The sequence below is a fragment of the Seriola aureovittata genome, chromosome 14 (genome assembly GCF_021018895.1).
Source record: "Seriola aureovittata isolate HTS-2021-v1 ecotype China chromosome 14, ASM2101889v1, whole genome shotgun sequence".
Taxonomy (NCBI): Eukaryota; Metazoa; Chordata; class Actinopteri; order Carangiformes; family Carangidae; genus Seriola; species Seriola aureovittata.
Window position 1 is genome coordinate 22,083,334 of NC_079377.1, and position 18,846 is coordinate 22,102,179.

The 18,846-nt window shown below is 40.3% G+C and overlaps 1 protein-coding gene across 2 annotated transcripts in view; it reads right to left on the bottom strand.

The window, feature by feature from the left end:
- The window catches only part of cdh5 (cadherin 5), a 62,203-nt gene continuing 43,357 nt past the window's right edge, over nucleotides 1-18,846 (bottom strand). For both annotated transcript variants that reach the window (XM_056395021.1, XM_056395020.1), the window contains 8 exons: nucleotides 18,448-18,590; nucleotides 18,221-18,354; nucleotides 16,835-16,944; nucleotides 15,948-16,050; nucleotides 10,856-10,986; nucleotides 10,543-10,657; nucleotides 6,633-6,765; nucleotides 1-5,883 (listed from right to left, as the gene is read on the bottom strand). In XM_056395021.1, coding sequence (XP_056250996.1) covers nucleotides 5,508-5,883; nucleotides 6,633-6,765; nucleotides 10,543-10,657; nucleotides 10,856-10,986; nucleotides 15,948-16,050; nucleotides 16,835-16,944; nucleotides 18,221-18,354; nucleotides 18,448-18,590 — 1,245 coding nt within the window. In that variant the 3' untranslated portion in view covers nucleotides 1-5,507. The remainder of the gene's footprint in view (nucleotides 5,884-6,632; nucleotides 6,766-10,542; nucleotides 10,658-10,855; nucleotides 10,987-15,947; nucleotides 16,051-16,834; nucleotides 16,945-18,220; nucleotides 18,355-18,447; nucleotides 18,591-18,846) is intronic.

An 18,846-nucleotide genomic window follows, 5' to 3' on the forward strand; every position in this document is an offset into this window, starting at 1 on the left:
CATATTTGAGTGTTTATTTTTATTCTACACTTACAAAAATGTCAGGTAATAAAAAGTAGTTGCTATACACCATAAAAACAATATAGAAAACATTGTGTTCACCATCAAAAAATGAATTACAGTATTTTTTTTTTTAAAGAATAAAGGCACATGTTGCTCCCTTGAAGACCTTTACTGTATTTACACAAGAAAAAATGTATATCTATGTGGTTGCTATTTTTTACTGTTTGTGTGTATGTACATGGGTACAATCGCAGGCACACACACAAACTCACACACACACACACACACACACACGGACACATAAACAGAAAATCATATATTCACGTGGGCAGTCATTTGTCCGTCACACACTGCTCTTTTTCACTTGTAGAAAATGAACCTATTTTTATTTTTTACGTGTTCTAAATACAGTAACTGAGGCAAAAATAATAATAATAATAATCATCATAATAATAATAATAATAATAAACAAGATGAGGCCAGAGAAAAAACATTATTAGGCACATTTTTTCTTCTATATACATTTCACACACTCCCTCAATAACACATGGGATACACAGGTGAAATTACAGTTAAATCGTTAAAAGATCTGTTTTTTTAACCAGTATATTGATAGATGTGCAGTGTTTTGTTTGTTGACATAGAGGTGAACAACTATTTGTGCCTGTATCCCAACCTGAGCGATTAATTTTTACTCTGAACTTTATAGAGGAGACAAATGCTCTCACACGACAACAACTGATGGCCAACAAATCAAAATTAATTAAAAATATGGCACTCTCTAAGAAATTAAATAACTCAACTTGACAAAATGGTATCACTGTTACACGGTGGAGATAATCCCAAAGTGTTTGGCAATACATGGATTTAATAATGTTTTGTGATATCTGATGAGTCACTGTGGAGAAGCAAATAAGACGATGAATGACTAGAAATTACTAAATTAAAATGGCAGCCTGAAATGAATGTGTTTTATGTCCAGGTCATTATGTTGCCAGCACACACAATAAAAAACTAATGTGACACTTTTTAATAGGAATGACATTAAATCTTCGTCTTTGTGTTTAATGATTGATGTATTTAATGATTTTTTTTTAAGATGTGGAAATGTATATTAAAACAAAGTGGAAAACACTGGTGGGGGAAATTGTTGGTAAATGACTCATCTGTCTAAGACTTTCTCACCCTAACTACACCTGAAACTTAATCGCAAGGAGAGAGGATAATGGAGCACACAACAATTTTTTTTCTCTTTCACATCCCCATTTTTAAAAATAAAAATCATAATCACTATAATGGTGATAATGTACAAATACAAAAAAAAACAACTTTAATGGGCTACTGTTTCCTAGAGAGAGCCACAGGTCTGAAACGACAGGACAAAAAGTATTTCCTCCACTGTACAATGAAGCAAAATTTTAACTGCTCTCAAGGTGAGGCTCTATTCTTTGACTCAAACAAAGATGGCCGCCATCGACGTAAACCATTGTTTGTTCAATGAATGGACGCATGGCTTTTAAAATCACAAAAAAATCATTTATATTTTGGAAATGTCTTCAGCAGGAATAAGAGCTGTCACAAGACTTAATACGAAATCATCAGTGCAAATGTATAAAATGTAAAAAATGACGACAACATAAAAGCATTAACAGGCGAAAAGTTTTTTGAACTTAAAATAATGAATGACTTTTTCTGCCACTTTTTTTTTTTTTTTGGTAAATTTCAAGACTCAGCTGTGAGTATGCTGAAAAAGGATTAATGGATGGTGCTTGATAAAGATGCCAGGCTAACAAGATGCTAACACCACTTGCATGTGTGATATGTGTCGGTGTTTCATCACACACATCTTCGCTCTGAAGTGTTTCTGCACAGCTGGAAAACTCATCACTGCTCTACATTGTTCTCTTCATCTTTCTGTCATCTTAACCCCTCATCCTATGTTTCTCCTTTTTCGCCTCGCTCCCTTTTCCTCTCCAAGGTTGTTTCCCAGGCCGGGCTAACAGGAAGTGAGCACAATGCTTTAGCTCACGAGAGAGATAACATAGATAGGAAGGGGCGGGCACAACCCCCCCAGATGGACAGGAAGTTGAGTTCACTGTTTGGTTTAGCTGATTAGAAGGCTTAGCGAGAAAGACAGTGTGTGTGTGTGTGTGTGTGTGTGTGTGTGTGTGTGTGTGTGTGTGTGTGTGTGTGTGTGTGTATGTGTGTGTGTGTGTGTGTGTATGGGGGGGGGGTTCGGTAAGGCAAACAAGGATAGCAGGAGAACGACAGAAAGACAGAAAGGTGGAGGAACAGGCTGCTCTGAGTATATATGTGAACCCAACAGGAAAGCATTGAGAGGGCTTCCAGCTATTGTATCCAGCGTTTATCAGACGGCATTCCAAACGAGTTTTAAAGAAAAAAGTTCAAGTCCAAACAAAACAGAATAAACAGGAGAATAAATAAACTAAACTGTCTTCGCTGAAATTAAATTACATTTTAAAAGGACAAAGGAACTGTCCTCAGGACATGAAGCTTTGTGACTGTGTTTTCAGCAGAGTTGTATGCGACATTGGAATACATTTAAATATTGTTACGTAAACTGGAGTGTCTTCATTTTTTACAATCATGCAAACTGACTTTTAGGTTGTCACTTTCACAATGAAGTGACCTTTTCCCTTCTATAAATGGCTTTCTGTGTAAGAGCAGAAGCCATAATTTATCCCCAGACCCCACATTAATACAATGAGCTCAAATGTCTGTAATTGTTGTTTAAATGTAAGTGAGTCATTGATAAATGGTTCCTGGCTGGATGCCGTCCTCCCAGAGGGCGAGGGATCAAACGGTGCCTGGGAGTGGTTGTTCCTGATGACATAAAGAGCTACTAAAGAGCAAATAGATCTTCCGCATGATACACCAAGCAAAGGTTGCTAACGACAACCATAATGATTTCTGAAAATGATCTCTGTAAGGGATAGAGTTGAAACAATTCGTCGATCTATTCGTCAATCAACAAAAAAAATGATTGGCAACTATTTTGATATGTGATTTATCATCACTGAATCAAGGTCAAGCAAAAATTACAAACATTTTGCTGGTTCCTGCTTCTTAAATGTGAGTTTTTGCTGCTTTTCTTCTGTTTTATATCCATATAAATTGAATATCTTTAGGTTTTGGAAAGTCAGACAATATACTGATGACAATTCACTGATTTAGAAGGAAACTTGTTTAACAATGCTAATCTAAAAAAGGTAGAGAAACTGTAGCCTAATATCAACTGAAACAAATAACCTTCCCATATTGATTTAGAAAATGCAAACCCTTCAACAAATCCGTCCAATATGAAGCATCATAGAGCTTTGTAAGATTTCCTTATTGTTAAATAGCACAAACTACAGATTATAAATAGGTCCAAGTCTGAAAAAGGCTCCCAACTCCATTGATTTTGTTTCAGAATCAGACTTAAAATGTGCTAATAATGACCTAGAGATTGTCAAATTTTGTATCAGAGACTTCATGACCTGACAGTAGCCAAAAAGGATGAGAGGTTAAAGCTATTCGAGCCACCTCAGACCCATCGCAGCTGCCCAACTAGCTGCTTTTGCCACTTGGCGTTTCCTGAGTTGTCTGAATTACTTTTGTTGTAGTAGGCCTCTGAGAATTGGGCTTTCATCTCAACAATAACTGTGATGATGGGTTCTGTCAAATAAAAACCTGGAACGCTCTGTAATTCTGTCTGAGCTGCAGCACTGCCATTTCCCTTCTGTCTGTTGTCGCTCCATTGTTCTTCCTCTTCTCAGAGCAGAAGATAATTGGGGAAAATGGACAAAGTGACTCATTTAGAAAATGACTCCTTGTTCATATCAGACGGCCGGTTTCAGAAAACACAAAAAGGGACTCACTTTGAAAAAAAGTGTAACAATGCTAAATATTAGGAACTTTTGAAGAGTTTTATCTGAACTTTTTAACTCTGTTGACAACTGGCCAAACAACTGGCGTCATGTCAGGAAATGTTGCAGATCAGTAACTATACTGTATATCACAAAATAACCCTGTGGACTGATGTGATGTCCAGAGGTGTAGGTTTTTCAGAGTTGAACTTTCCTTTTTAGTATTTCACATGAAGAAAACACGCCTGGCATCTCGCTGTGATCAAACACTTCAAACTATTTTCAGTTAAAACGCTTGTGGCTGCTCAAAGTTTTTCACCTCAAACAATGGACCCCTCAGACGATCATATTTACAAATCAACTCATCTACCTCAGATCAAAAATAAGAGCACCTTGTTCTCGCCGTGTGTTTGTGGCCCTTTTGTAAAATATATTTTAAAAAAATCTTCAAAGCTTGAGGCTCGAGGAGATGACAGGCTGTCAATACACAAAGGGATGTGGAGAACAGAAAAATAGTATGGCAGGAATTTCAAATCAACAGTGAGTTGCTTTGACGTGCACCATTCTGCATCCCCAGTAAGACGGAAATAAACAAAATGAAAACTTCGATTAATGTTAGAATCATTTAAATTAGCTCATATCCAGATGAAGAGTCTAAAGTATGACAGCTTTCAATAGTAGCCAGGATACAAGACTATGCATATTTGTTAATGTTGTCTTTAATGTAGGTATTGTGTCAATGTTTAGATGTCCAGATTTAGTATGTGTCTATACTGGGAGATAGCAATAATTGGTAGGTGTATATGTAAATGAATATAAGTGCAAAGAAATAAATAAATGAAAGTCTCGGGTAAGAAAAGGGGATGCAAAAATGGCGCTGCATATGAGAGCTGAGACACAAATCAAATGTGAAAAAACTAAAAACATCACTGGCCAGCAGTGACCTGATTAACCCATCGATTATCCACAATGAACTGTGATTGGCTAAAGCCTGCAGTGGAGTTTCATCTGTTTGGGTTTTCAGATCTTTGCAGGTATGATGCGATAACGACTGTGATGTCAAACATCACAACGGTGTGACGGGAAAAAACTCTCGCTGTCGCCAACAATAAATCCCCTTGAGAATCACTCAGTCACTTTCTCCTGTGGCGTCATGTCTTGGTGTAACTTTAACAATCTTTCCAGCGTCTCCTCGGTGGAGGCAAAGGGCAACATGTCACCAGAAAAGAAAAGACAAATGAGAGAGAGATCTCCAAAAAACCTTGATTCAACGTGATGGAGTTTCCTGGAGTTTGATGAAGCTCTATTTACTGACAGACTGAGGAGACTCAGCAAACTTAACGGATTCACTGAATTACACTTGATAACAAAAGTTAGTTGATGTTATACTGGAGACGTGAGCGCCCTGATTCTGTTTTCAGAAGCTACAGAAGTCTTTGGAGAACACGGCTGTCTGCTAGATCGAAGCTCCTCGTCCAGGAACAAAATGTGTGTGTGACTGTGTGTATGTAGTGCGTGCTTTTGGCAATGTGCGGATGTATTCTTATGGCTGTTTTACACGTGTGTGTGTGTGTGTGTGTGTGTGTGTGTGTGTGTGTTTTGGCATCATGTATTCTTCTTAGCAGACGCTCTCCATCAGTACTGATGGTAGTAGTCGGGTCCATCCACTCCGTACAGCTCAGCCAGGGTCCTGAACCTCGGCCCCCAGTCGTTCAGGAAGTCGTAATCCAAGTTCGAAGCAGTGGAGGAACTGTCCAGAGAGCTGAGGCTTCCGGCTAAAGACTCGGGTCCCTCGTAGCCATAGATGTGGAGGGTGTCGTACGGGATGCCGTCTCTGTCGTGGTCCGCCTCGTCTTTCTTCACCTCGATCATCGCGGCCATGTCGCCCTTACATGCAGTGGGTTGAGGGGCTTTCTGCACCATGGCATAGAGAGAGGGGTGGGGGTGGCGGTCCGGGTGGCGAAGCAGGGAGCCGTCGTGGCAGGCAGAGGTGAGGATTGAGACATCGTAGCTAAAAGAGAGAGGAACACTCTGTGTTAATTAACTGAACGCTGGTTCAACTCCTCATCGAAGGATGTGATCATGAGCTGAGTTGATCTTATTCAAAATTAAATCAATATCAATGAGGTCAAAAACAAACAGAATTTTGAAAAAGGACATTAACCACAAACCTAAGTTTATAAAGTATAATATTTAATCCTATTTCACAACTAGAAAGGAAGATTTTATTTGTCTAAAACATGAAAATCATTCAAAAAGTTCTAAATCAAGCATGTTTAATAGTATGAGAACAGGAATGTCAATAATAAAAAATTCAGTTTACTTTCTGCTGTTTGTCTTGAACATTTCTGTGATTTGAGGTTGTTTCTTTTGACAGTATATGGTGCAGTTACTATGGATAGTTTAGAGGATTGCATATGGTTTTGATACTATTTAAATATAGATTGATTAGATTCAGATTAGATTAAACTTTAATGATCTCAGTCGGATAAACTGGGTCAGCAAATTTATAGAAGAGAAGATAAAGAGTGCAGATGGGGAGAGTTAATACAGTGTATGACATTGATACAAGAAAAATCAACAATCAGGGAAAGAAATTATTAGTTTATTAGTTTTTTAAAGCTCAGATTTTAATCTATTTTTTTGTTGTTTTATGGCTGTGCTCTAAATAATAAATAAAAAGAGACTGTCAAGTTTTACAAGTTATTACGAAAGAGAAAATAAGCAGAAGGGCGTTAGTGTTTGTTTTCGTCCACATACCCGTTAGTGTCCATCTCTCCTCCTCCCTCCTCGTCGTAAGTGACCAGCTGCTCGTGGATTTCCCCGCTGTTCTTCATACTGGCCAGAGAATCCTTCTGGTAGCGTTTCCTCATCACAAACAGGATCACTATGACTGAGAAGCAAAGCACAGGAAAGTTCATTTGCCATGTGTTCACTCTCAGGTTTTGCTTTCACACGTTCATCAGTATTTGAAACACGGTAATATAATGTTATATTAATACAACAAAATGGGTTTTTAAAAAAGGACATTGTTAATGGGCAGTGATTGACAGCCAGTGCAGACCTCAAGTTATATCCATGTGAGGTCTGACCTTGCAAGATTAAAGTTGTCAAAAAAGCATTCTAGGAAAAAACATCACATTTAGGCCGTATATATGAGATTTAAAATGTGAAATCCCCTCTGTTGCATGTCTCATCTGCTAAAGGAACAAAAACGAATTGATAGAAATTGAAGGCATCCGCCGAAGAACACAAACACAGAGCTATTATTATACCACCTTTCATGCTGGACCAACAGTTCTACGAATTTAAAAACATGAGAGAAAATTAGGCCAAAGCAAAACAGACGGGGGCAGGAAACAAGAGAGGAAAGTGGAGCGCTACCAAGAGACTAGAAAACAGAGTAAGAACAGGAGAGAGAATGAGGAGGGAATGGTTTAAGGTGTCTGAAACATTCGCCCCGAGCATCTAAACCTTAAATGAATCTACTCAGCCAGAGACAGATAGAGAGAGGGGAGCACAAGAAACAGGAAGAGAGAGTCAGTGAAAACAGGAGGGGGAGGTGGGAAATGAGAAAACAAGGTGGATTGAGAGGGGGATGAGAAAGGAAGGAAAGGGAAGCAAGTTTGGACCTGGTAGATGATGAAGAAATAAACAAGTGAGTAAGATAGAAAATGGAGGGGAGAAAGAGGAGAAAGGAAACAGAGGAAAGGAAGTCAGAGAATAAAGATAAGAATGTACTGCATGTGCAAGAATCTTAAAAAAAGAAAATCATTACAATCTGTTTGCGTTCAAATTATGTTAATTACAACTCGTGTGCGTCAAGAGCAAAGACGGAAGCGGCGCAACATGGTAAGAGAGACAAATTTCACAGAAGAAGAAGAAGGTCAGAGTGGATGGAGGTCGACAGAGAGCGCTGTTCGCCTCTCGTTTCCTACCAACAGTCAATTCGCGTTACCGTACCAACACAGAGATGGACATTAATGTCTTCCTGGTTTATGATACGATTTGTGCAGAAAAGCGAACGAAGCTGAGGGAAAATAATGACTGTGGTTGGAGAGAAACGTGCAACTAATTGTAAACTGCAAAACTTCCTTCCCCAGTGTGACATGAAAGGTTCAACGAGTTTAATGGGCATGATGGGTAGCAACCCTTGAACACCTGAATGTGTGCGATTTTATCTCCCCGACCGCCAGCACCAGTGATGACTTGGTCTACATTGGTCTGATTAAGTTGTACTGATCAACTGCATCAGGGCCAGAAACTGTAATGTGCGTCTCAAGCTTAACTGGAAAGGGAATGGTGAAACTGGGAAAAGACCGAATAAAATACAGACTTACATCTTCATTTTGTCCAAACTCAGCTTATAAGAAAGTGGTGTAAAAGAAACTAAAGTCTTTGTGACTCATGTCCTGCAGCGAGAGAGCGGAGGAATGAGGACAAGGAAAAGAGAGGAAGAGGATGAATAAAAGGAAAGGAGAAACAAATAAGGAGAGAAAACGACTGAGGGAAGAACGAAGTGGGAAAAAACAAAACAAAATCAGGGCTGCGGAAGTCAGAAAAGAAGACAGATGAGGAGAGAAGGAGGAGACGAAGGATACATTTGACATTAGATTAGGCCTCGAGCCTCAGTCCCGATATGAACCTCTTTCTCTCTCAGCGGACGGGCAGCATTAGCCATGCCTTTTAGTTGAGGGCGAGCGGGACTAATTTAAGTTTGCATGGGAAACCAACAGATTAATCTTTTACAACACATGCTCTGCAGTTTAATAAGCTCTGGAGATATCAGACTTAGAGGAATGAGAGAAGAGAGAAGAAAAAAAAAGGAAAAAGACAGAGCCCCTTTCTTTGTAGAAAAACGACTGAGAAAAATGTCTTTTGGTGTCAAACCCAACTTCTTGTGAGAAAATGCGCCTGTGAATGGGAAGCACGGTAAATTGCTTTGGGCCCTGGCAGATAATGACAAGTGCATTAAATAGTTAATCTGGCCTATGTTGGGGGTGTTTGATAAAGAGAAAGAGAGACAGAAAGGAGGAGAGAGGGAGGTAGAGAGAGAGAGAGAGAGACAGAGACCCAGAGGGAAAGAGAAAGAGGAAGAGAGAGATGAAGGAAAAAAAAACTGAGGGGAAAAGGCGCGATAGTGAAGGAGTGTATTAATAGTTAATAGGTTGAGTGTTTGGTGGTGTTTGATAAGCAGACGGCACCTAAAGAGCTGATAAACTCTCCTCATTACCACTCCTATTCTTCTGCTGCTTTTCCCACAATTCTCCTCTTCGACCTCTTTCTGTCTCGCTCCGTCTCTCACTTGGTCTCGTTCCACCTCAGCTCTCTGTCTCACTCGCCTCTCGTCTCTCTGCCTTTTTCACCCCTCTCCTCCTCCCATATCTAAGTCTAGATATACGTTTTTTTTTTTCCATCTGTCACTCCGCCTCCGTCCTTCTTTATCTTCAACTTCTTCTTCTTCTTCTCTTTCCCCTTTCTTCCTCAGCACTTCTCATCCCAGATCCCTCTTGTTTAGCCAACTATCTCCAGCGTGCCACTCATCCAACATGACAAGTGTCTCTTTTTCCCCCAGAAAAAAAAAAAAAAAAGGAGCAGGGAGCGAAGGTATCAAAGAGAATATTGAGCTCACAACTGCAGGCATTATTTCCACATCCGCCGCTGCATTATTCATAAAACCAACAACACCAGGAGGGGAAAAGTTCCCCACAAAACACAGATCTTATTTATCGCAAAGCAAGGGCAAGTGAATCTGTGCTCATGCCTTAATCACTCAGAGCTGGCTTTTTTACATCTATCATTGATGCCATCTTCATGAATTTTCTCAGAGAATAAAAACGCTGAGGACTTCAAAAAAAAAGAAAAAGGCTTTTGCACCTGTTTGTTAGCAGATTGTGAGACAACCATGTAAAATTCAGTTCATCAGCAATCGACATTTTCTCTTACATGTCTTACACAAATGCCCACATATTAGTGTTTGATAATCCCTTAACAAACCCTGAGCCAAACAGGAAGTAAAGCATTTCATATTTCCCCATGTTTGGAATAAATTTGTGTTTGTTTGAGATTCAGATTTGTTTACTTCCGACTACAAAAAAATAATAATCAGCTGAAACACCAGTTTCATATATTTGGCACTGTACACGGTAATGGAAGAAAATCATATTCCACAGAATCATTCATCATGTTTATGTTAGTTATTCAACGTTTTGCTGTTTAGAAACAACCAAAATTGAGGTGACCCCGTAGCAAGTCTCAGATTCGATTCAAATGTGTTATGCTAGCAGCAGCTAGTGTAACCTTCAGCCTCTGGGGCTACAGAGGTCTTTTCAAACTTGTCTTCAGCCCCAAATGACTCTGACTTAAGTGACACCGCTTTAGGACGAAGCATCAGACTTTTCTCCCTCTGGAGCCGCAAAAAGGCTTTTTGCAACTTTTTTCACATGTGCACTGGTGCTCTCAAACACCTGTAAACACTCTGATGTATAAAGGTATATAAAGGTGTATAAGGTGCTGCTGAGCACTCTTAGGAAGAGCAAGAACATAAGACGATCTCCACCCTGAAGAAAACACTGCAGGTGATATCGGAGAAGTTTCCATCAAAATGGAGAGACAGAGGAAAGAGGAAATCAAGAAAAGGAAGAAAAGAGAAATCTGAACTTGAACCTACCCAGTATGGTCAGGATGCAGAGCAGAATGGCGATCAGGGCGTGGACACTCACTGACATCCTCCGAGCACTGGCTTTGCACTGCGTAGGAATCCGCCTGGCGTCACAGCGACACGACTACATCGGGAAATTAATTGATTAATCAAGCAGCTTTCATTAACGGTTCGTCCATCTAAATCACAGTACAAGCTAAATCCCTGCGTGTGATTAGATACTCTGACTTTCACTGGACAAAAACTGGTGAATTCGATCAAATAAAACGATTTAAAGTGAATTTGTGAAATCGTTTCAACACACACACACACACACACACACCTTGATTGCCAGTGTGGTAATGCTGGTCTGGATGGGCCGTCCTCCGTCACTGATGCGCACATCCACCTTGTAATCCTTGGGGTCATCCAGGCTGAACGGGCCTTGTTTCACCATGATGTCTGCTGAGTTATCTGCACAAGGAAGCGTATAAGTATCCACGGTGAATGTACAAAATATCGCAACCACCTTTGCAAAAACAAATGTGCATCTCCTTCCTGCAAAAATCCATGTCTAATTTGTCTGACTCATCACCTTGTTTCACTGAAGTGTATCTAATGTTCACCTGCTCCGTCTATAGAGTCTACTGAGTCTATTTTTACAGCGCCGCGCTCCGCAGATCAAACAAGATATGAGGTACGACGGCAGGAAGAAGAGTCGTTAGATAAAAGCTGACAGATAATTTGTGATTATCTGTCAGGTTGGTGCGTTTAGGATTTGAGTCATTTAGGATTATAGATTGTGGCAGCACCTTAAAAACCTGCAACAGTGGATCAAAAACAAGAAAAAGGACTGAAACATGTTGAGCGGAACAGAGCGACGTCTCCATCTGCAGACCCGGCCAACAATGCAGCCATTAGTCAAATCGTCATCGGGCAGAAGTTTCCTGCTGAGACGATTGGACAATATCCCACTGCTGGAGGAAGTTTGGAGAACACAATGGCAGGAAAGACCCCTCTGAACACTAAGACATACTTAGACGTACTGTGAAACTCTCAGACAAAGAAACACACTCTACACATGCAGCTCTGGTTTAGGGACAAGTTTAAATAAAAAGAAAACCTGGATGTGTTTTTATATTGGATGGGTTTTTATGAAAGGAGACCCAGCACACTTGGCTCAACAGTTTTATCCATCCTGAGACTTGTTTCACATCCTTCAAAATGAACTCTGACTCATTTGGACGTCTCGCCATGATCATTAGTGGCAGCAGCGACGTACCGACTGAAAATGCAGCTTTGTTGTAACCTGAATAAAAGACGCAACTTTATTTCAGCTGCAATTTCACACCTGAATTTCCTGCCTCTGTGTTCTTCCACTTTACTGGACAAGCTTTGTATATGACGGGCTGTGCAGTTATCTTCCTTTGTTCCTCCTCTACCAGACCTGTCCTTATTAAAGAGAAAAGTCACTGAAACAACTTTCTCATGAAGAAATATTTCTTGTCCACACAGGTCACAGTTTGTTCTCACTTTGCTAGCTCATTAGCTTGTTTGCGCTCAGGACAAAAAGTTTACACATCTCGCAGACAAGATATCTCAAATCCCACGGACAAATAGATCCCAAACTATTTGCCCGGTGAGATACTGGAGGTATTTTCAAATGACCTTTTAATGAAAGGTCAACGTGTCTGACACCCAAATGAGATTCATACGGCCACTTCCGCAGATCCAGGTTTGTCAGTATTGTCTACAAGACAACATGTAGTCACTGAAGGCGTGTGAGTGGGAGGACATGGGTACAGATGAAGCCTTAACTAACTGAATAAAAGATGAAAACAGCTTCTGTCCCCCTTCATCTCTCCCCTGCTCTTTGTCTCGTCTCCTGCTCCTTCTTGGTTTGAATTCATCTTGTTCCCGTCTCTCTGGATTCCTGCGTTTGTCTCACTGTCCTTTCTGTATTTCTTTTGTTCTCTCCGTTTCTCTCCTCCCACTTCTCATTAGCCCCTTTCTCTCTTCATCTCCTTGTTTTCCTTCCTCCTCCTCCTCCTCCTCTCTCTTGTCTGTCTGGTATTAATGCAGCGAGCTTCATGTGGCCGCCTGGTCTGAACACCAACACCAAGACACAGGTCCTGTCACTTCACTGTGAAAGCTACACTGACTGCTGGAGTGTGTGTGTGTGTGTGTGTGTGTGTGTGTGTGTGTGTGTGTGTGTGTGTGTGTGTGTGTGTGTGTGTGTGTTTCTGGACCCCATAATGAAAGCATGGTTGTTTTTTGCAAGTTTTAAAGAGCTGGTAGTTGATAAATATTTTAGGAGTCTTCACTTTGCAGCTCTTGTTGCATGAGAGTATATATGTGTGTTTGTGTGTGTGTGTGTGCGTGTGTGCATGTGTGCATGTGTGCGTGTGTGCGTGTGTGTGTGCAGTGTTTGAGGTAAGTGGTGTGAGGTGCTGTCAGATGAGTTTTTTGGAGGCACAGGGGAGAACAGAGGTTTACACTGACAACCAGCACTTATCAAACAACTATCCACCTCCTCCCCTCCCCTCTCCTTCTTTCCTCCTCACCTCTCCCCCTTTTTTCTTCCCCTCACCCTCCCTACTTCTCACCCTTCTTCTCATCTCCTATCTTCCTCCTCTTTTCCTCTTCTCCCCCCTTTCTTTTTAACCCTTCATTCAAACATTTGATGTCATCTTTTCCTCATGTCCTCCTCCTCTCTCCCTCTCTTTGGACAACCACTGTCCTTATTTCCTCTTGCATCCCTTTTCCTTCTGTTGTTTTTCTCTCCTCTTTTCCTCTGTCATCTCCGGTCTTGTCATCTTTTCTCTTTTTGTCTCTTTCTTCTTCTCTCTTCCCCCTTTCCTCTCACTAGTTTTTTCCCTACTCTTCCATTTCCTCTTCATGTTCATTTCTGTCCTCATCTCCTCCTTTGTCCTCGTTTCTTATTTCATTCCTTGTCTTTCTCTTTTCTCTCCTCTCCTCTTTTTCTCTCATCTTTTCTCCTGTTTTCTCACCTTCTATGGTTATTTCACCTATTCCTGTTAATGTTCTCTCTTTATTTCTTACCTTTTCTTCCTCCTTCCGTCTTCATTCATTCTTATTTTTTCTTCTCCTTTCCTATCTCTTTTTCATCTCTTGTTTATCCCTCCTTATTATCCTCTCTCCTTTACGTTTGCTCCCTGTCCTCATTTTAACACAGTCCCACTTTAATATTACCCGTCTCCCTTAATCGAGATCTCTTCCTCTTGCCTCCTTTCATCTTTTCTTCCACCTCTGCCTCATCTGTCTTTCCTTTTGCTCTCCTCCATCTTCCTATTCCTTTTCTCCATCGGCTCAACATGTCAACCCCTCCAGGCAGGAGCAGAGAGGAAATGGATGAGGCAGATTCCTGCTTTTTCCCCCCTCTGTTTATCTTCCCTTCAATATGTTTCAAATTTCACTTAAATTAAACAGTAACACTTCACCTAAATCTTTCATCTGACTACCTAAGGCTTTCATCTATTCAGACTTTTAATATTTGACTAGAACAGTTGGTAACACTTTTCCTCAGGCTTTCATGTATTATAAGTGTATGTGATGATCAAAAATGATGAAAAACTGTTTTACTTGTGCCATTTTGTGTCCTAAGCTGAATAACCCAAATAAGCTTTGGAAATCTGACGTAACAGAGCACCAACCTTTGCCTAAATATCAATGTCTGGATCAAAGAAAATGTTTCAGACCGTCATCTGTGTCACAGTCTGTTTATCCGAGCTGACATTTCTCAACTTGTACATTTATATCCACACGTTTTCAGTCCAGATCTGCCAGCGTAGATGCTGCTTTGAATTTAGGATAATCTTTTGGTAGCAGAAAGATCTCTTTTCATGTTGGGTATGATGGAACTAGCACCAGCCAGATACTGTGGCGAAGAATACAAGTGTAACAAGTACATCAGGTGGCGTATCAGAAGATCCCTCAGCATGTTTGTAGCAGCAGCTTGTCACGGATTTGGTCAAGGATGAAATATCTATCACTTGGTGGATTGTCATTAAATTTGGCAGAGATTTTCACGGCGACCAGAGGATGAATCTGAATGGTTTTGGGTCGGTTGTGACCTCCGGACTTTTCGTTTATCTCCACCATGAGGCCCACACTTGGTGTTTTTTAAGAGAAATGCTCCAAAAACTATTAAATAGATTGAAAAAATATATATAAAAATAAAACCGTTCACAATAGTACAGAAACTGTACTCTAAATTACTGTTTGTTTGTTTGTTAGTTAGTTAGTCAGTTTGTTTGTCTGTCATTGTATTTCTACATTTTTAGTGTATTGTGTTTTATGAAACTGAAAGCTTTATATTTTAATTATATTGTGTAAGTAAAAGTCCAACTAGGGTCAAGCAATTAGCAATAAACTCTCAGTGCAGCGCATCAGTTTCATGATCTGTATTGGAAGTATGTAAAACTGCAACATCACTATCAAATAAAAATAAAAAATAATCACAAAAAACAAACAAAAAACAAGGTAAAAACACTCCTTTACCCTTTGGTGATCCCTTCACTTTTCATCTAGCACCATTAGAAGGTCAAATCTTTAATTTGTTCAGTGCTTTAGTTCAAATACTTGCAAAACTAATGAAATTCCCATCAGATGTTGGCATTCAACATTAGCATGCTAAAAGGCTAAACTAAGATGAACACAGCTAAACTTCAGCATGTTAGCATTATCATTCTGAGCACGTTGGTTAGTATTTACATCAAAGCACAGAGCTGCGAGCTGAAGAATTGTATAAACACACACAATGTTCATATAGAGGAATTAACCCGACTCATTTAAAACATTTGACTTTGTCTTATATTTAAATGAGTTTGGCGAAATTCCAGTCAGAACAGTACACTGCCCGTCAAAGTCTGTTTCATGCTTGATCAATAAAGCGTTTAAATTGTAAGCTGCAGCCTCATCTTTGGACTACACACTTAATCAAAAGCTAATTTACTGAGTGAGTACTCTCATGCATATCCCTACATTCCTCTTGGCGCAGTTTTCTATGGACACATTTTCCATGATTTTATTGTGAAAAGCACCCCACCAGCGCTGTGTGTGACATGTTTTTTTAACACCCTTAGCTGGGATGAGTTCAGAATACATAGAGAGTCATCTGCAAGTCCACCGAGCCACTTGCTCTCATTACTTTCAATATTTGCTGTTGTGCATTCTAGACAGCACTTATGGTCCCAGACAGGGTCTCTAAATCCCCTGTCTGGCCGGGAGAACCAAAGCTTTGAGAAGTTAAAATAATTTCAAATTTCAGCAACAAAGCACTGTGCTTCAAATGGAGTTTCAGTTGTTGCATAGCAACAAGTGCCGAGGCCAGTGCTTTGCCTTCGAGCACCATTTAGAGCAACAAGCAAGAAAGGAAAGGTAAATATATGCTCGGTGCACAAAAAAAGACTTACTGCCGTAGTCTTTGATGGAGAAGTTGGAGCTCTCGCTGCCCAGGCTGAAACTGAAGGAGGCCGGCTGGTCGTCTTTGTCTGCGGCTCGCAGAGTTCCTATCACCTGAGAACAGACAGAAAAATGTAATTTAATAAATCCATACTAAAATTTAATTTACAGCAAATGCAGTTTAAATGTACACAGCATATCTATGGTTTGTGAGATGAGCACTCTTAAGACACATACTGTTGACATGTAAATTACATTCCCTCATCTTCCAAAACGCTGGTGATGGTTGTGTTTAGACATTCAATCTTTTCCTCCAAATTCAAACCTCACTAATTTGAATGCATCTGAAATTTAACCAGGATACGTGCAACATAAGATCAATCTGTTCCTCACACATTTAACTTCCACGTATTCTAGCTGCACCTCCTCCCTGCTGTAAGTATAGGAGAAAAACACCAACACTTTGCATGGTAGGTTGACCTTGCATGAAAGTGTGTGTATATGAGCACTTTGCATCGCTCTCTGGATTGAGGAGAAAAAATGCAGTCCATTTATCATTTACTCAGGAAATTGTGGTGTTTTTCATGAGACCAAACTGAATACTTTGTAGTGTGCATGTGTTTTTGCTCAGCTGCCACTGTGGTGTTCAGTTTGTGGCACAGATGTTAGTGGGGATCCTGTTTTTGAACAACACAACAATTTCAAATAAATCAGGTATCAGGTATTGAAACTGTTTAAACCCAGTTTATTATTAGGTGTCTATCTGTAAATATCCACTAAGAGGGAAGGGCTGATACAGAGGTTGAAGTAAAGCCACAAATCTTTTTGAACATCAGCCGAGTTGAATACAAACCTACCTAAATCAAGAGATAAACTACTGGAAACAGGTTTTTCTTACCGTTTTAGTGACGTCGTTCTCACAGACGAAGATCTCGTCCACAACCAGTTCAGGCTTGTTGTCGTTAATGTCCTGAACTACAATATTAACTTTTACAAATGACTCCAAACCTGCCGAGAAGAGACAACAGCACATGATTAACTGCGGAGCACTGGGGCTAATTTTGTGAATTTGTACTGCAGCGCTGAGTCGGCTGACAATGGAAACAGTCGATAGAAATGCACAAGATGTTTCAATGAGCAGCCTGCAGGAATTCTACAGAGCAGACAAACGCTGGAGGACAAAATAAATCCTTATATGTAACTCTGAAGACGTAATGTAATCTTATTTTTATGGATTTGTGGTCTTCAGTATAAAAGCAAAACAAATCCATCCTGTTAAAGCGGAGACGGTAGGAGACAGGTGTACCACCAGGACAGGAAATGATTCTTCAAATCACCGTCTGTTCCTCATCGTTTTCTTACAGCGGCTGTTCAGTTTTCCCACTGTGCATTATTTATTGAGAACCTGATAAATCCTGCAGGCGAGCTCATTTGGAAAATCAGTTACTACCTTAAAAAGAATTCCTTTACATTCAAGTTTTTTCTGCTTAATTATTTATTTATTCCCACTTTTGTCTTGTTTGTCCTCCACCTTAATGGTCAGATCTGGCAGCGATTAGCCAAGATAATGATCAGGTGTGTGTCTCTGTGCATTGATGGGACTGATTAAGGTCAACTGACTGAAAGCATTTCTATTTGTGAGCTGTTTGTTGGCCAGTTTCTTTTGTCACATTAAAGCACATTTATTTTGCATCACTGGTGTTCTTTTAGAATATTCATCTTTTGATAAACGTGTGGGTCTGTTTCCCGTCTCTTCTACTGAGATTTTGAAACTATCTTTAGTACAGTACATGTACTGTATATCGAGGACCTTGTCAAGCTCAGGGGACCATTGTGTTCCTTAAACATCGTGACAAGCCACTAAAATAGATCTTTGGATTTCATTCATTGCAGGTCTAAAAATACAGAGTTTGGTTTGGAAGCTGTGAGTGAACAAAGAGACCCACTAATGTGATTTTCCTGCTTACTCTCTCCTTCCCGTGTGGGTCGACCAGGTGTTTTTGGCAATGTGTTAAATCTATAAAAATCCCTGTTAATGTGTTACACTTGCATCCCTCAATAAATTCAGAGAAGCTTGTTCAGTGAATAACAAGAGAACACATCGTCTTTTTTGGCTTCTTTAACTGCCTCCCTGTATGCACATTACCGTTGTTAGAGGAAACACATGGTTCTCATTTTTCTTCTGAGCATCTATTGTTTAAAAGGAAACAGGATTAATAAACCCATGCAATTTGTGTGTGTGTGTGTGTGTGTGTGTGTGTGTGTGTGTGTGTGTATGACGTACCACTTGGCTCCTCCTGTGCCTTAACTTGAAACATGTGTGTGGCCTCCAGCTCTCTGTCCAGTGTCCTCAGGGTGGACAGCTGACCTGTCACCTGGTTGATGCTGATTGGACAGTCTTTGTCTGGGATGGAGTACCTAAACCGAAAGAGAGCAAGGGATCAGTGTAATCCACTGTGCAGAATTACAAACAATATTAGTTATTTTTGGGGAGTTTGCACAGCGCTGTACCGTATGCTCTTGCTGGCTCTGTCAGGATCCCGGGCTGTAACTGTTCCTATGTTGCTCACGAGCCGTTCTTCCACCACATTGAAGGTGTAGATGGGCTGGGAGAAGACTGGTGGCTCGTCCACATCCAACACTCTGATGTTTACCTGTCAATTTAAATCATTCATAGCAGCTGAAAGACAGTTCTGACTTGTAATTTCTGCACATTTGCACAACATTAAAGATTTAAATGGACTGCAGTGGTTGGACTGAACTCATGAATTCACCCTGATTTTGCATGAGCCTGTGATACAGCACCTCCTCTGTCTTTCCCATTCTTTAATAGAAAAGTTAATGAAAAGCCGGGTGATAACATCCCCGGAGGAAGGCTTAAAGACTACTGATGTCCTGTATGAGATATAC